Source organism: Psammomys obesus, unplaced genomic scaffold (genome assembly GCF_907164565.1).
Source record: "Psammomys obesus unplaced genomic scaffold, mPsaObe1.curated_primary_1811, whole genome shotgun sequence".
NCBI classification, from domain to species: Eukaryota; Metazoa; Chordata; class Mammalia; order Rodentia; family Muridae; genus Psammomys; species Psammomys obesus.
Window position 1 is genome coordinate 1,656,395 of NW_026590905.1, and position 18,416 is coordinate 1,674,810.

An 18,416-nucleotide genomic window follows, 5' to 3' on the forward strand; every position below is an offset into this window, starting at 1 on the left:
TCCATCTCATTTCACTCAGGAGGCATGGTCTCCTCATGCAAATGGGATTCCTGGAGGTACAGTTTGTGGTTCATGGTTCTTCTCCATACTGTCACTCTTATGTTTTTTTGTTGAATCAGAGTCTCACTGTATAGCCCTGGATGGCCTAGAGCTCACTATGTAGGCCCGGCTGATGTCAAACTCACAGAGCTTCTCTTACCCTGCCCCTGAGTGTTAGGATTAAATATGTGTGTTACCATGTGCATATATAATGTGTAAGTCATTAATTCACTTGTGTGACCCACAGAATACCCATCTCTGTCTCTTAGGTGAGATAAGTACTGCCATTACCCTATCTGAAGGAGAAGGATAGAGATGGGCATGATGGTACAGGACTAGAAGTTCAGTATTTAGGAGGCTGAAGTGGGAGGTCCTGAGTTTGAGGCAATCTTAGACTATACCTTGAATTCCAGGCCATCCTCTGAGCTAAAAAGTTAAATCATGTCTCAAAAAGCAAACAACAAAATACCAAGTGAAATTATGTCCTAAACAAAGTCCTAAGCAATCAAATATGTGCAAAAACAAACAAATCAATAACCAAAAAAAAAGTAATGCTATCCCCTATCTTACTGAGTTTTCCTAGCAGCCTAGTTTTCCCTATAGAGGCTATGCCTTAGTGAAATGGAGCAGACATTCTTGTGTGTCTTGTGTGTATCCATTTGAGCCACGTTCCTGGTGATCTTCCCAAGTTCCTATTCACATCGATGTCTTATGATACCTGTCTCTGGACACCTTCTGGTTGCATATAGTTTTATAGAAGATGTCAGTGCCTCCAAAGCCTATGATATTGTTTTAGTCACTGTCCTGTTGCTGTGAGGGGACCCCATGACCAAAGCAACTATAAAAGAAAGCATTTAATTGGGGGCTTGCTCACAGTTTTAGAGGGTTATCTATGATCATCATGGCAGGAAGCATTCAGGCAAGGTGCTGGAGTAGTAACTGGGACTTTTACATCCTAATCCACAGGCAGCAGTGAGGGGCTGGGGTGGGGAGGTGGGCCAGATAAGGGCTTTAGAAACCTTAAAGTCCATTGCCAGTGATGCATCTCTTCCCATAAGGCCATACTTTGTATTCCTTCCCAAACAATTTCACTGAGTAGGGACCAAACATTCCAACATATGAGCCTATGGTGGGGGGTTGGGGAGGCATTCTCATTCAAACCACTAGAGACATCAACCTGTTATGGACACATTTATTCACATTATCTTCCTTCCTTTTTCTTTCTCACCATCCCATCTCATCACATATCCTCACAAAATACCTGTTCCCATCTTTTGGTGTTTGGAAATCTGTTAAGTATGCAAGGCCAATTGGTAACAGCCACACAATTGTTAATTTTTAAAGGACACAGATTAACTAGTTAAGAAGGAAGACATTCAGTCCATATATGAAAACAGAAAAAAAAAATGACGCCAACTGAAGACATCTGGAAAAACTTGTGGAAGAAGATTTAGCCCAAGTGTTGAAGAATGCAAGGACTTGTATATGAGGAGAGGGGTCAGGGAAGGGCAGGCCAGAGGACAAAGCAGGGTCTCAGTTCAACTATTTCTATGCAGGCTGTATATACGCAAATCTGATGCATCCTGTGTGTGGTCTTGGCTCCGAACACTTTTATACTTGCCATTTTACATGATGCAAGGTTAGTCCTGTCCATTAAGAGTATGGACATGTGCTATTATTCTAGTGTTTGTGCCTCCCCCCCTCCCCCTGCCTCCAGACTTATCTGCTGAAACCCTGTCTTCTATTACTAACATGAAACAGCACGACCAAAAGCAACTCCAGGACAAATGGACTTATTTCAGCTTGCATTTCCACATTACTGTTTATCACCAAAGGAAGTTAGGACAGGAAGTTAAGCAGGGCAGGAACATGGAGGCAGGAGCTAATGCAGAGGCCGTGGAGCAGTGCTACTTGCTGGCTTGCTCATTGTGTCTTTCTCAGCCTACTTTCTCAGAGAATCCAGGATCACCAGCCCAGATATGGCACCACCCACAATGGGCTGGGCCCTTTCCCATCAATCACTAGTTAAGAAAATGCTATAGAGCCTGGCCTACAACCCTATTTTCTTAACAGAGATTCCCTCCTCTCAGACGAATTTAGCTTGTGTTAAGTTGACATAACTATCCAGCACAAATCCTAATAACCAAGGTGACAGTGTGAGATGGGATGTTTGAGAAAAGATGATTTAGGTCTTGAAGCAGGGGCTCTATAAGTGAACTTATAAAAAAGACCCTGGAAGATGATGACCTCCTCTACGATATGCAGCACAGCAGTGACTGCCTTCTGTGGAGCAGAAACCAGGCCTTTCTGGGAGGAAACTGAGCCTAAGCATTGAAGAATGCAAGGACTTGTATTTGAGGAGAGGGTCAGGGAAGGGAACTGAGTCTCTCTTTATCTTGCCTTTCAAGATTCCAGAATTTCAAGAAATAGGTTTCTGATTGTTTTATAATCGACTAGTTTGTGATATTTTATTCAACAACACAAATGGATTAAGAGCAAATACCCCATTCCCTCTTCCACCAAGTCATTTATTTGTCACTGTCTGTAGGGCCTCCACACACTTCTCACAGGAGTCTCCCAGCATCTTCAGTCTTCTAGGGGTGCCAAAAAGGATTTGTCCAATCTTCTGTAGCCCTGCAAAAGATGTTGACCAATTTCTCTGCTGGGACATGACAGAATACACTGGGGCTGACATATGGGTTTGAGACACAAGCTCAGCCACGTTTTTCTCTTCGAAGTTTTTGGTGACCTTTCATCATATGAGTGAAAGATTAGGAGGCATCTCAGCCTCTCCCATAACTTACAAATAAGTCCTTTCCTGGTAAAAATGGAGGAGAGAAAGAAACCAATTCAGATGCCCTATTAACTCTAAGTCCTTTTTGTTCAGGAACTTTTGTTTGAGTACAGTTTTATGAAAATTATAAAGTACATAAAGGCTGGCTGACTTCCCCTGGACCAAGTAAGGGTGGGGGCCACAAGCTCTCCATGCCCCAACTCTTTTTTGTGGAGTACAGAATGACTCCATAGCTTAGGAGGACAGCAGGAGAGCAGTGGAAAGAACAAGATGAAGATCTTATGTACCCTTTACCCTATGTAACCTGAGATTATCTAGCAAAGTGTTTGGTGTCTCCCAGATGAAGCCATCCAGTTCTCATGTGCCAGAGCTGCAGGTCACCTGATTTCTGCTCCAAAGCTGGAACTTAAGAGGCAGTGACACATGTCAAGGTCAAAACTCTTACCTCTAGGCTGGAGAGGTGGCTCACCAGTTAAGAGAACATACTGCTCTTGCAGAGAACTGGAGTTTGGTTTCTAACACCTACATTACATGGTTTACAAACCTTTTTAACTCCAGCTGCAAGGGCTATACTGCCCTCTTCTGCCTTCTGAGGTTACCTGCACTCACAGATGCACACATACACACTTAAAAGTAAAGGAAAACAAAAAACTCTTTCCTCTCATTCTCATTGGCTTTGTTCTTCCCTTGCAGAGGTCCCGAAAACAGAACAGACTTTTGAAGAACGCTTGATCCTCAAAGCTTTCTTGCTAAAGTTTGTCAATGCCTACTCCCCCATCTTCTATGTGGCCTTTTTCAAGGGGAGGTGAGTACACAGTAGCACCTATGGAAAAGCAATTCACTTCTGACTGGGTACACCATTATCAGGACAAGTAGGGTCATTCTGTCTCCATTGTCAGCTGGGATGAGCTATTACCTATCTGGTTGTCCATGAAGGAATGAATTTGCATCCTCAGAACCAAATATCCATGGAAAACTATGCAAGAATTTGAGCCACAATGCTAAAGGGAGAATGATAGAAGAGTTCATGCCTTTGAGAATGAGGCAGAAGAGGACTACGTGTCCAGCCAGAGGCTCTACGGTTGCACAGCGCCATTTGGTGCTAACTACGTGGAGTTGCTACAGGCTCCGCAGAGAAAGGCACTGTCCTTTACAAGACTGCTCTGACTTCATACACCAGCCACAGCTCTGGGACACTCAGGACAATTGCAATTCAGACCCTCTGGCTATGAATCCCAGAGTTCTCACTGCCTCCTCTAATTCTATAATTCACTAGGATAACTCACAGAATTTGAGCATATGCAATACTCTTTCTCACAGGCTTACAGTCAAAGGCAGAAAAATCCAAAACAGCAAACAGGAGCAGCTCCCAGACTGATGTCTCAGAGGATCCTGACACTGAAGTGGCCAAGTCCTGGGGACTCATTACCTGCCTGGAATATCCATGTCTCTAACCAAGCTCACCCAAGACCTCTTTGCTTAGAGGGACATTACTAAATCATGGGATTAGACCATGAGGTTGAGCTCAGACTCTTTGTCTCCTTCCCCCACCAAGGGAAGACTGATGTTCAGTAGCTCAAAGCCTCTGCTGTGTGGTTGGTCCCTGGCATCACCTGTCCTCATCCTGAACAATCTAACTAGCACACATGTACGATATAGTCCCAGGAGCCCACCATGAATAACAAAGATGCCCCTATCATAACGGAAATTCTAAGAATTTGGAGCCTCCTCCTAAGAACTAGTGACAAGGGAACAGGATGCTTTCTTTTTGATGTTGATTTTTTTTTTCTCTTGAGACAGAACCTCACTGTGAAGCCTAGGCTATCCTCAAACTCATTATATAGCCCAGGCTTGCCTTCAATTTATGGTCTGCTGGCCTCACCCTCCCAAGTGCTAGGATAACAAGTGTTGCACACATACACCTGGTTAAAATTCTTTATTATACGAAAGATTTGGATGTAAAACTGCTTCTAATAAATACTTGTGGGTATGTGTGGGTGGCAGGTCAGGTCACATGGCTATATGCAAGGAAATTTCCTATCAGACTTGAAGCAAGTGTATTTTTATTTTGTGGATGTGTTTGTAACCCCAAAACACAAGCTCCTTCAAAGACATGTGCTTTTAGCTCCAATGAAATTACAGTACAGAAAGATACTGTACAAATTAATCAATATATACCTTACTGGTGTTTCTGTCTAGATTTCATAGCCAAGGCAAATTGCATTCACATGACATTGCAAACAGAATGGTCCTGAGTCTTAAGTTTGTGATACACTGTTAGGGATAGTCTTGGCAATAGCCTTACTGTAATCAGCGACAAATGACACAATAAGAGATATAGGGAAAGTGTTGGGGGGGGCATGAAGTCCCACCCCCCCCACCTACCTAGCTCATGCAAAGCATGGAAAGCAAAGAAGGGAAGGGAAGAGAAAGAACAGAGAGGTAGGGGAAAAGGAAAGGCTACATTATCATCAGAAACAATAAGAATACTTCATAGAAAAAAAAAGTCTCCACAGCATCGAGTGCATGAATAAGTAGAGTTTCAAGGAGTGCACTTTTCAGGGACGAGGATCCCCGTGATTGCCTGCCTGGCTCTGCAATTGGCTTTTTGCCTCACTTCTTTCTCTGCCACCATCCCAGTCTTCTCATCACTCAGTAAAATAATTATTTTCAGAAGAGGAATGGAGCGCTGCTTCCCTTCTTTTGAATATTTTCAGTAGAAGAGGAAAGGTACCTGTTCCTTCAGTAAGACTCGCCCTTAACTTCCTGGCAAATCATAAGCCCTTACCAAAGAGCTGCAATTCAAATTCAGTCCTTGACACCAGTAGAGGAGATAAGGTACTCAGAAGGATCTCTCTCTCTCTCTCTCTCTCTCTCTCTCTCTCTCTCTCTCTCTCTCACACACCCTAGCCCCTGACCACATTCAGCCTCATCCCCTGGCCAGCTGTCCCTCTAGGCACAGAAGCCTGTTTGCATTAAGAATAGAACCATATTTTATTGGTATTCGCTAGCAGAAAATGGGTGTGAATTGTCCTTGTGTGATTTGGCACCTCACTAGCCAGTTCATTCAAAGAGGACATTGAGGGACAGCTATTTCGCGCAGTAGGTGAGTGCTCCTGTGGCCATGGCATGCAGCATCTTCTCCTGACTCTGTGCACACATTTTTCTTCCAGGTTTGTCGGCAGACCTGGAAGCTATGTCTATGTGTTTGATGGTTACCGCATGGAAGAGGCAAGTAGAGCATCTGGCATTCATGCCTGGCCAGCAGTTTGAGGCTCTCCTCAGCAGAACCCCCATTCTTACCCCATATCAGTCTGAAGTGACTTCTCTGGAGCCCGCAGGGCCTGACCACTCCCTCTCTCTGCTCTCCCTCCTGCAGTGTGCTCCAGGAGGCTGCCTCATGGAGCTGTGCATACAGCTGAGCATCATCATGCTGGGAAAGCAGCTGATCCAGAACAACATCTTTGAGATTGGAGTCCCGTAAGTAACTGGCAGTTCTCACAGCCTTTCCCCTTCGCGTACACCCTTGCCACCCACTCCCCTTTCTCTGTGCCAGCAGCTGTCTTCTACTCATTTTGTTTCTCAGTCTGGGCCAAGTTGCTTGTGTCTCAGCAAGATTAAACACTTGCTCAAATATGCACGGAAATAAAGGGCAGAGATAAGAGATAACTCAGACCCCAAAGCATATAATATTTTTGATGTATTTGTCCTCCCACTGGGTAAGTAGGTACGGTTAGGGTGGGGAGATGAATAGGAAAGTCTGATGGAGTCATTTAAGAAAATCCAATAACAAAATGTAGGATACAGGATGTTAGGAGAGGAAGCATGAATGCCTGGTAACGCCCCAGGCTGTATGCATGAAATGGTCATGAAACTGAACACTTACCGATGGCTACTAAAATGGTAACAAAACAGGCAAACAAGTAAAGCTCTAATAGATGTCCAAAAATGAATAATATCCTCTTTCTCTCTCTCCTGGTCCTTTGGGTTTTTTTTTCATTGTATTGTATTGTACTGTATTGTATGTTTGTATATGTGTATGTATGTATGTATGTATATATGTACATGTGTATGCGTGTATTCATGTATGTGTGTATGTGTGCATATATATATGTGTGTGTGTTTGTATGTATGTATATGTTGTGTGTGTTTGTATGTTCAGGTGTACATGTGTGTTCCTGTGGAGGTGTACATGTGTAGGTGTATGTGCAGGTCAGGGGAAACCTGTTTCTCGAAGGCTCTCCACCTTGTTTTTGAGACAGTCTCTCACTGGCCTGGAGCTCCCCAGGCAGGCGAGCGTAGCTTATCAACACGTGTCAGGAATCTGCCTGTCGCTTCTTGACCAGTGTTGTTATTAGAAGCTACAGCGCTGGCCTTTTCATGTCAGGTCTAGGGACTGAACTCTGGTCCTCCTGCTTTATCAGCTGAGCTTCTGCCCAGCCTTCCTTTCTAGTTCTTTGTGGTCTTGAAGAGGAATCAATTTCAGGACTATTTTTGGCCAGCTTAGTGTCACAGAGCTACGAAATGTCAGAGGTGAGCAGGGATAATTCTAACAGGCTGGGCCAGGTCTCTTGAACTCTTATAAAAATGACTATTCTCTTGTCTGATACCATGCCTCTGCAGTGGCCAAACACTGCTCCTGGATGCCACACCCCTGCAGTGGTCAGACAGTGCCCACTGAGGTTCGGGGGGGGGGGAAATTAAAGATTCTGGGAGTCTGTCTTCCTGCTGGAGTTATACCGTTCATATTATGCTTCTAAGAAATCATCCAGAAAAGAAAAGCTGGTTACTCTCTTTCTTCCCAACTGAATTTGTGTATTTACTGCCCAAGATTCTCAATGGCAGCCCTGGAAACTCTCTCTGGCTAGTTTAAGTAGCAAAGGAATCTATTTTGGTATGACATGGCCACTGGAATATTCTTTAGGAGCCAGAGATCAGACTCTGAGCGACATGAGCAGTGATGAGCCTGCACATTTCACAAGACTTAAAGAAATAAATGCCCCTGGTGCCATTCTCAGCTCTTATACCTTAGATACGGTGGGGGAAAACATATGTGGATTGTCTCTTATCTTAAAGCTTAAATTTGGGTAAAAAAACCATATTCTCCATATGACTGGGTGCTTACTATATAATACAAATGCCATCAGAACTCTGTGTGAAGCTTCAAAGGCAGCAGGGTTTCTTTAGTGTGTGCCTGTATCACCATTGCCTGTCAGAGGGTGGTCTGCCGTTATTTTCTTCGAAGAAATTGTTTCCTTCAGATATAGATATCCTTTCCAAGCAAATAGCACATTCACTCTGGTCTTACCTCAAGTACCTCATAACCCAGAGGAGGTACCAATGGAGGAGCTAAATCTCCAAGATGGCATTTTCCCCATCAAGGCCTCTAGGACATGAAGGGAGATGCCAATGGCAAGAGCTAGGTCATTTTTCAAACGTGTGAATATCACCCAGTCTTGGGTTCATTGGGTTAAATATGCTTTAATGAACAAAATATAGTTTAAGCCTCTTTTTCCATGTAAATGTCACATCAAAACCACCTGCTTCTATGTCTTTAGGGGACTTGTCACTCTTTAAAAGGTCCCCAAGTTTCTGATTGTCCTTAGAAACACATTTATAGAGATAAAGTTCTAATGGGTGACAGTTAGCTTCTTGGTAAGAAAAACCTTTTTCAATATGAATCCTGCACCCAGGGATGTGAATCATCAGCATTATTCCAGAATGTTGACATGCCAGTTTCATGAATTTCACCATTGTGCTGCTAATTTATGTCAACTTGACACAAATTATAGTTCTCTGAGAGTATAACTGAGAAGATGCCTCCATAAGATCAGGCTAGGGGCCAGCCTGTAGAGCATTTTCTTAATTAGTTATTGATATTGGAAGGCCCACCACCTTGTGGGTGGGGCCACCTCTGGCTGGTGGTCCTGGTTTCAACAAGAAAGCAGGCTACAAGCCATGGGAGCAAGCTAGTAAGAGCACCTCTCCATGGTCTCTGCATCAGCTCCCGCCTCCAGGTCCCTGCCCTGTTTGAGTTCCTGTGCTGACTCCCTTAATGATGAACAGTGCTGTGGAAGTGTAAACTGAGCTGCTTTTTGGTCATAGTGTTACAATAGAAACCCTAACCAAAATAACTGTCACCCTCTATTCATTAGATAGAACACTCAAGAGCATCTTTCTGCTCAAATTCTGGGACAAATTTATGAGGCACTTTTGTGTGTGTGTGTGTGTGTGTGTGTGTGTGTGTGTATTTTCCTTAGAGGAGGATTGGTAGGAACATCAGTGTTAGAGTGTCCCCGTCCACCTCTCTGCTTAAATAAGCTTCTAGTCATCAGTAAGACTGGCAACACTGAGAAATTCGGGTCTTGAAGTTTGATTTTATCCCCATTTTCTAACAGTCATCCAGAGATAGTCAACTAAAGCTAGAGAAACAGATGTATTTTATTTTGTAGGCACACAACGTCTTAGAAAGAGCTTTCTTTTGTAGACCCACAGCTAGAGTACACACAGACGATGCTGAACCCACATCTGGTCCCTTTGAAGCTATGCAATCAAGTTCTCCAGCACAGTTGCTAAGGAAAGTCTTCATGTCCGTCAAACATCTGGAAAAGACACCTGTCTTAGGGCATCTAAGTTCTCTTCAGGATGGAACTGTAGACAGCTTATAGGCATGACTGCCAACCTTTCCATTCCTGGACACCTTATCTACCACTTAGCACATCATTTCTGGATTCAGAAGCCTTTAAGAATTTAAGAGTCAACAGCCCAGGCATATGTGTGACAGTGTGTTGGCATGTTCTCTGTCCATCAGCTTACTGACAAATGAAAAATAATAAAATAAAACACATGCTGGCTTGTCCTGAAAATTAATTTTCTTGTTTATGCTTATTGCATATGTGTTTGAAAGTATGCCCCACTTTAATCAATGGCAACTGCGTGATCGTGATGATTCACGAAGTTGCGTGCAAGTCACTTCTCTAAGTCTCACTGTCTGCATCTGTTGATGAATGTGGTGTCATTATAATCATCTGTGAGGTAGGTTCTTTGCAAGCCTAGGACTTCACGAACCTCTCTCCTGAGTGAACTGGTTTCTGCATATTCCACATCGAAGTTGCTCTGATTCAAAGCAGGCTTCCTTATTTCAGCTAGAGGTACTGGGGACTGAACTCGGGGTTTCATATGTACTGGGTACATGCCCGATGAACTGTATCCCAGCCCTCTCACCTTACTTTTCGCTCTGCTAGAGGGTACTCATGACCGCATGGCAGGATGACATAGGCAACCCCAAGCATGTGTCAGAGATTCTGCCACCATGCCCAAAGTTCTTGATCATCCTATGGGTTGTGTTTTAAGTTTGGTCAGATGAGATTACTATGTTTATTATTAATGAATCTTTCACTCACCACTCAAGATTATACCTGGTAAGACTTAAATAAGAACCCAAATACCTGGCAATGTCCTGACGTAGGGTATAGCTTTGAGAACATGAAATAAGCAGTTTTTAAAAGGAATCTTTCCTAGTCAATAGAAAAATGACAGTGGAGTCTACCAGTGAGGGAGGAGTCATGTGAACTAAAAATTATACCCAGTGGTATTCAGGCCCTTTGTGGAGCAGAAATATAATGGCCAACAGATCTGTGTTCATCTCCAGACTGTGTTACACTCACCGTGTGACCTTCAGAAAGTTATTGTACAAAGGTTTGCCTCCAATATGTTGTGTAATGAAAAGAGCTTGGGAAAAATGCTCAGCTATGTGGAAAATATGGACATCAGAGAAAGGAAGAATCATTTTTATGGGGTTCTAGGTAGCCAAGTTATTACTCTGTGTCATGGGCTTCCATGGTTTTTGAGCAAGTTCATGAATGTGACCGACAGGACCCAGGTCAGAAATGCTGCCTTTCTTTTCTGTTCTATGCCTGCGGGGTTTTGGTTGACAGTTTGTCTGATCCTTACTCCAGAGCCGATGTCTAACTTTTCCCCATTGTAATTAAGTAAGAATCTAACAGGCCAGATTTAGCTTTGAAAAACAGAAGCAAGTTGGGGAATTAGGTGGGTGATTGTACTAAATAAGAATACTTAATAATATAATAGTGAGTGACTGTCTCCTTAGCTCAGCATCTGCTTCTAATAGCAATTTTCTAACATTTTTACATTGAAAAATATCAAAGATTGATCTTTTTTAGTGAGTAAGTTAGGTGACTATAATAACCCTTCTCAACAAAGTTTTAACATTCTCATTAGACTATGTGTGCATGCAATTGCAGAAAGCAATAGAACACTCCAATCTTTCTTACTTGTTATAAACTTTGAAATTTCTTCCCCTTTACTCAGGCAATTATTTCCATATTAATTATTTGTAAGTCTACACACTTAATTTCAATCTTTAATATTCCCAAAGATGGAAGATGAACACCCAGAAGTGAATTACTATGGATAGCTAACAACGGTATGAAACAATACAGCAAACAAGTGAACCATGATTAGACAATCATTAGCATTATTTCTTACTCAAGCGTTTCAGTCCAAGATCTGAATTTTCTTTGTGAAGAAGGAATGTACTGTAAGCACTGGGGAATCATCCTTAGTAACCTAGAGGTAGCGTGGGCTTTTCTCCTTGACACTAAATAATCAGAGACTGAATGAAAGTGGGAAAGGAAGTAAGTGTTTCATCCATCTTGGGCTCTACCAAAGGCCAAGTTTGGAAACTTTCTAAAGCCATCCTATAAAGTCTACCTGTACACAAAACAGGTACCATGGAGGCCATAAAGGAAGTCTAACACTCTGTCTAGGTAACCTCTTTACCAGGTAACCTCCATCCCAACCTCCCTTGCTAGGCCTGGTTTAGAAACCTAAGCCTGAAGAAAAAACTTGAACTTCATAAGCAATCGGGAAAGACTGTGTTGTCATCTTTGGCCCCTGTAGGGCCAAATAGGCTCTGCCTACTTTCTCAGTGAGGCCAACACCCAAGAGCCATCTGTGGAACTGCCTGCAGCCCAGGTCCCTAAGCAGGAGGCCCCACAGATCCCATAATTCGGGTGCAAGTCCGTGGAGTCACAGAGCATTGGCAGTGGAAAAATTCAGAGGCTTCCAGAGAGTTCCTGAGACTTGCCATTAAAGAAGGACATGAAACAAAAAATAGCAGATGCAAAGGATAGGGCGGGGGTAACATCAAAGGAATTTTTTTAACGAGAGAATACATTGTAAGGTCAGAATCACAGTTTGATGTTTTCCAAAGTCCCATCTGTATGTTATACAACTTGCAGCATTCCTTTTAAACCCTGGTCTGGAGAGACTTTCTTTATTCATTTGGTTACTGGCCACTGATAGCCAGAGGAAACTTCTGGAAAGGACCAGCTCTTGAGAGCTATGTGTAGATTGACACAGCACCCAACCCTCACCTTTTTCTGAGCCAATCTACACTTACAAGGCCTCTGAAGGCCCTCCCGCTTCTTGCTTTGCCTCCTCTGCTGCACAGGCTCATAGCTGCTTTCTGCTCCTGTGTCTGCTCTTTCCTTGTGCCTTTAAGGTCCCTGTCCCCAGCCTAGCCCCATCCTTTGAGTTCTGAAGCCCTGTTTGCTAACCTTCTGCCTGCCCACGGTCCCAGGCGTTGCCAGACCATCTGTTCCTCTTTCCATGACATCCTCCGGTCTTTCTCCACCTAGGGCACAGAGCAGCTTTTGACTGCAGGCACGACCCAGCTGTCTGTACAATGGCCTCACAGGTCCCTGTGCCCAGCTCTTCTGGAGTTCTCATAGATCTGCAGTCTCTCCAGTTCAGAAGGAAGTCATCCTTGTGCTGGTATTAGGAGGTGGACAGTGGACTACCTGGGCCACCTGGGTACAGTCATTAGGGGTCACTGTTCCTTTTAACACACAGTGACCCATCTCTGGCCCTAGCCTATGGTAACACCCAAGATTTTGACTTGCATGCATGACATGGCTGCTTCATGCCTGAACTCAGAGCAGCTTTGATTACCTGCACAAGACGGGCACAAGATTTAGACTGGCAGCACTTACTGTGGCCCCAGTATGTCTTGCAGGCAAGACTGTTGTAGGCTGTTGTGACTGTTGTAGGCTGCAGGGTTTGTAGCTGGGTGGTATTGGTGATAGCCATTCTCCTCTAGTATCATGCTGGGGGGGGGGGGGTTCTTCATTACCTTAATAAAAGACGTCCTTGATTGCTCCAGGAATGACCTTCATGCCTGGACTTAGTCTCTTCATCCTTTTCTTCTGCTGAGATAATTCTTTTTCCCCAGAGATGGTTAGTGACTGCTCCATTTGTTTTGTAGGAAGCTAAAGAAACTCTTTCGGAAGCTGAAAGATGAGACAGAACCTGGAGAAAGTGACCTCGAGCACTCAAAACGCCCAGAGCAGTGGGACCTGGACTACAGCCTAGAGCCATACACTGGGCTGACTCCTGAGTACATGGAAATGAGTAAGAGCGCATCTTCCTTCCCCTGGTAGCAGGTTCAGAGAGGCTGTGGGGAGGGGCCAGGCAATGACTGGGCAGCTTTCTATACTCACCACTCCTTCAAGATTTTACAAGCCCAGGACCCTGTCCTTTTCTCCTTGGGTCTCCTCTGCTCATCCTCTCCAGCTTCTTCCTGCAGTTTCCATCCTCTACCAAGCTAAAGGGGAAACAGTGAAACCCGCGGTTTAAGATCACAGTTTCCATGCAGGAAGATTAAGGCAGTCCTGTGACACTTAGACTAGGGATTTATATCCTTTAAAAGGAGAGCACAGGAAAGACCCACACTGATGGGGGGGGGCTGTTCATAATGGCAGCTTTCCCACAAAGGTTGAGGGTGTTTAATGGGGTGAGAGGAAGATCCTAGCAGTGAAGCAGCTGGTTGTTTTCACTTAATTGGGGAGGGCAGAAGCATGGGTCAGTGCAAGCTGATAAAGGCTGATTATTTCACACATATGGCTTAGAAGCCAGGAGTTCCCCATTATGTGCCTTCTAGCTTAGAATGGCTGCCTCCAACTGTTGGCCATGCCAAAATAACCCCTATTTTCTATTGGCATGGATATTTGCTAGTCTCTTTCTATCACTTGGAGTTAACAATTTAATAGCATAGGATTCCACAGACCAAGAGCCAAGAGCCATAGGTCATAGAGGCACATCTTACAGTCCAGCCCCTATTCTAATTCTCTCTTACAGCATACACTTTCCTGTGTCCTCATACTGTATTGTTTCATCAAGATACACTTGGTCACGTATGAATAGTTGATCAGAAATATGTTCATTGTCTGATCATTGGTTCATTTTAACACATCGCTTTCTGAAAGGAGTAGATCAAGCTACCAAACTACAGGAGGTATATGGAAATACCCTCCTGTATTTCCTGAGCACAAATCCCTCAGTACCCTGAAGTCATGTGATACAGAAGAATTATCAATGAACAGTAAGCTTCAGATTCCTGGCCCTCTTGTGCACTTTCCATTCCAACCCGTGGGGCTGAATGCTTCAGGCTCCTTCCTAGCTTTGCTGTATGCAAAGCTTCTTCAGTGATGTCTTCCAGGCCAATTCGCCTTCCTCCTGGGTGGGATCATTACCTACGTGCTTCTCTGCCTTACCACTGTGTTTGGTACCCACACTAATGCGATCTTACTGAGTTATTGTTCACAGATCTGCTCTTCAGCAGAACCAGCCTATTAGGTTCTGAAGAGCTGTGGGGAGGGACTATGGTTCATTCATCTTCAGATTTCCCCAGAGTCCAGCATATTTCCTGGCATAACAGTCACTCAATGTATATAATAATGTATGAATGCTTTGATTAATGACTTAATAAGCATACTTACTAATTACTGAGGATTTTTTGTTAACACAAGTAAGTGCATTATAATAATTTAAGAGACAAATGAAAGTTTATTTTTAAAGGTGTGCTTGGTGGAAGGTAGAAGAGGAGTCTTTCTACAGTTTCCTTTTCTAGATATAAGGTTGAATTATAGAGCTGCAAGGTTTCCTCTGGTTTTTATCAGTGATAAGAGCAAAGAGCACACTCCAAAGATGAGTATTAACAAGTGCAAACGACCTCATGGTCATGAGCAACTGTTTCTGACAAAGAAAAGCAATTTATATTGATAGTTTAGGGATGGGGATCGTTCTGTTACAGACCTGAGATTAGTAGAGAATCCAGAAGATAGACAAGTTCCCACCTCACACGAGGATGGTGAGAAATGATTGTAAAATCTTGGTCATTAAAGTGACTGAACTCTTTACTTCCCTTGAAAACCACAGGTACACAAGGGTCATAAGGCCAGGCAGGAAGTGAGGAAGCACAAGTGGACCCACTTAATCTTTCACTCATTTTTGGAGCACCTAGCTTTATTAAGCATCTAGAGGGAGGAATAAGCCCAGAAGCCAGGAAAATCTCCTCGCCAGTTCAGGACAGCATTGGTACTGATTGAGTTAATGACTCTACTGATACTAAAATAGTCTTGCTTGGAAGAGTATGTGAAGACTCTTTCTGCCATTTGGCTAAACATGTCAATCATTTCAGAGGCATTATAGTGTATAATTATGTAGATATAGATACACATTGTATTTATGTCTATATAAATTATATATAATGTTGCCTGAGGTGTCTTTTTTTATTCTAGCTTACCTTCTTCACCCTTTAAAGGAGGGCTTCTCTATACACAAGCAAAAACAGGACTGCCGAATAAGCTCCACCAAACCTTGTCACCCAATATAGAGAATGTTCTGGAGTAAAGCCATGGGGCTTCCAGCCTTTTTTTTTTCTTAATTAATTAATTCTCTTTCCATCCCTGTCATAGCACTCTCCCTCCTCTCTTCCCAGTCCTACCTTCTTTCACCCTTCCTCATATCCCTCTCCCCTTCTCATCAGAAAAAGCTCCTTGCTAGGGTACCCACATGAAGACCAAGCTATTCATTTTGTACATATGGGTAGGGGGCCTAGGCACAGTCCATACATGGTCCTTGATTGGTGTTTCAGTCTTCACAAGCCCCCCTGGCCCTAGGTTAGTTGGCTCTGTTGATCTTGTGGAGATCCTGTTCCCTCCTCTGGGTCCTTTTATCCTTCCTCTCATTCTTCCACAAGGCTCCTTGCACTCCACCCAGTGTTTGGCTGTGAGTCTCAGCATCTGTTTCAATCCGATGCTGGGTGGAGCCACTCAAAGAACAGCTATGCTAGGCCCTTGTCTGCACGCATAGCAGAGTGTCATTAATAGTGTTAGAGGCTGGCTCTCTCCCATGGTGTGGCCAGGCATGGTCTCTGCTCTATCTTTATCCCTGCACATCTTGTAGGCAGGGTAAAATTTGATTAAAGTTTTTGTAGATGGGTTGGTATTCCCCTCCCTCTCGTTGGAGTCCAGTCTGGTTAGAGGGTGACCTCTTCAATTTCCACGTCCCTGTTAGTAGAGTCACCCCCATATCCTCCCAGAAGCCTAGCCTGTTGTAGGTCTCCAGCCTGTCTCAGAGATGCCCCAGGCCAAGGTTTCTCTTCTCTCTGCAGGCCCTATGTCCCCCCACTCCCAGATCTTCCCACATTACATCCCCAACTTCATTTCCCTCAGCACACTCACTCCTATCCTATTCCCTGTCTTCCAGCACTTCCTCTTCTAACAGAAGTTTTGGTTTCTTTGTAAATTCAGTTATGTTATGTTATGTTATGTTATGTTATGTTATGTTATGTTATGTTATGTTATGTTATGTTATGTTATGTTATGTTATGTTATGTAAATACATGTTTTATAAACCCAACTGTGGGACTTCAGTTGGGCTATAGCTTGTCCACAGCTATTAATTGTCTCATTAGGGGTGTGGCTTTTGCCAGCTGGTAAACTGCCTGCCTCATGCAGCACATAGAGGGGTGGGGGACTAGGACTCTGAGGGTGTAAATTGAAAACCCCAGAAAGAAAAAGTGTGGCATTTGGTGTTGGTGTGTGACGTGTAGCAGTTTGGAGAGACCGGAGACTGATGGTGTGGTGATTTAGAGCAGACAGACAGAGAAACACTTTGGGGTGCAGCGGTGGCGTAGAGGAGACTGCTGGCTGCGTCTGCGGTTGATGGAGTCTGGTACATAGCCCTAAAAGAACCATTGACCCTCAACAGCCAGGAGAAGTAAAGGGGCCCTCTCTTCTCACTAACCTTCTCTGTCCTACATAGGGTTGGGAAGATGGAAGGGAGGTTGAGGCCTCAACACCCCAAATAAAGTACCGTTTTAAGAATGAGTGCTACATCCTCTGTCTTTTCTATTTCCCCTTCTCAGTGAGATTTGAGCATCCTCCCTTGATCCCTCTTTGTTACTTACCTTCTTGGAGTCTGCGAATTGTACTATGGCTATCCTACACTATATGGCTAATATCCACTTATAAGTGAGTACATACCATGTATGCCTTTCTAAATCTGGGTTTCTTCACGTAGGATAATATTTTCTAGTTTCTACCATATGCCTGCAAATTATTTCTTTGTTTTTAATTGCTAAGTAGTATTCCACTGTGTGAATGCACCACAATTTCTTTATCCATTCTTCAGTTGAGGGACATCTGAATTGTTTCCAATTTCTGGCTACTACAAATAAAGCTGCTGTGAACATAGTTGAGCAAATGTCCTTGTTGTGTGATAGAGCAACTTTTGGGTATATGCCCAGGAGTGGTATAGGTGGGTCTTGAGATAGAGCTATTCCCAATTTTCTGAGAAACCTCCAGATTGATTTCCAAAGCGGTTGTATAAGTTTGTGCTTTTACCAACAATGGAGGAGTGTTCCCCTTTTCCACATCTTTGCCAGCATGTGCTGTCACATGAGTTTTTTATTTTAGCCATTCTGAAGGGTGTAAGATAGAATCTCAGAGTTGTGTTGATTTGCATTTCTCTGATGACTAATGATATTGAGCATTTCTTTAAGTGCTTCTCTGATATTCAAATTCCTCTGTTGAGAATTCTCTCTTTAGCTCTGTACCCCAATTTTTAATTTGATTATTTGGTTTGTTTAATTGGAGTTCTTTATATATTTTGGCTATTAGTCCTTTGTCAGATGTAGGGGTAGGGTTGGTGAAGATCTTTTCCTAATCTGTAGGCTGTCCTTTTGTCTGTTGACAGTGTCCTTTGCCTTACAGAAGCTTTTCAGTTTTATGAGGTCCCATTTATTGATTGTTGATCTTAGAACGTGTGGTATTGGAATTCTGTTCAGGAAATGGTCTCCTGTTGCCAATGAGTTCAAGGCTTTTCTCCACTTTCCCTTCTAATAGATTTAGTGTATCTGGTTTTATATTAAGGTCCTTGATCCACTTGGACTTGAGTTTTGGGTAGGGTGATAAATGTGGATCGACTTGCATTTTTTTACATGTAGGCATCCAGTTAGATTAGCACCATTTTTTTTTTTTTCAAAATACTATCATTTTTCCATTGTATGGTTTTGGCTTTTTTTTTTTTTTTGACAAAGATCAAGTGTCCATATATGTGTGGATTTATTTCTGGGTCTTCAATTAGATTATGTTGATCCACCAGTCTGTTTCTATGCCAGTACCATGAAGTTTTTATTACTATTGCTCTGTAGTACAGCTTGAGATCAGGGATGGAGATACCTCCAGAAGTTCTCTTATTATACAGATTTGTTTTA

General features: G+C 43.3%; 1 protein-coding gene across 1 annotated transcript in view; it reads left to right on the forward strand.

The window, feature by feature from the left end:
* Ano2 (anoctamin 2) overlaps window positions 1-18,416 on the forward strand; it is a 336,055-nt gene that overhangs the window by 280,416 nt on the left and 37,223 nt on the right. Inside the window, exons 17-20 of the mRNA XM_055609405.1 lie at window positions 3,527-3,638; window positions 6,007-6,064; window positions 6,213-6,313; window positions 13,122-13,267. Coding sequence (XP_055465380.1) covers window positions 3,527-3,638; window positions 6,007-6,064; window positions 6,213-6,313; window positions 13,122-13,267 — 417 coding nt within the window. The remainder of the gene's footprint in view (window positions 1-3,526; window positions 3,639-6,006; window positions 6,065-6,212; window positions 6,314-13,121; window positions 13,268-18,416) is intronic.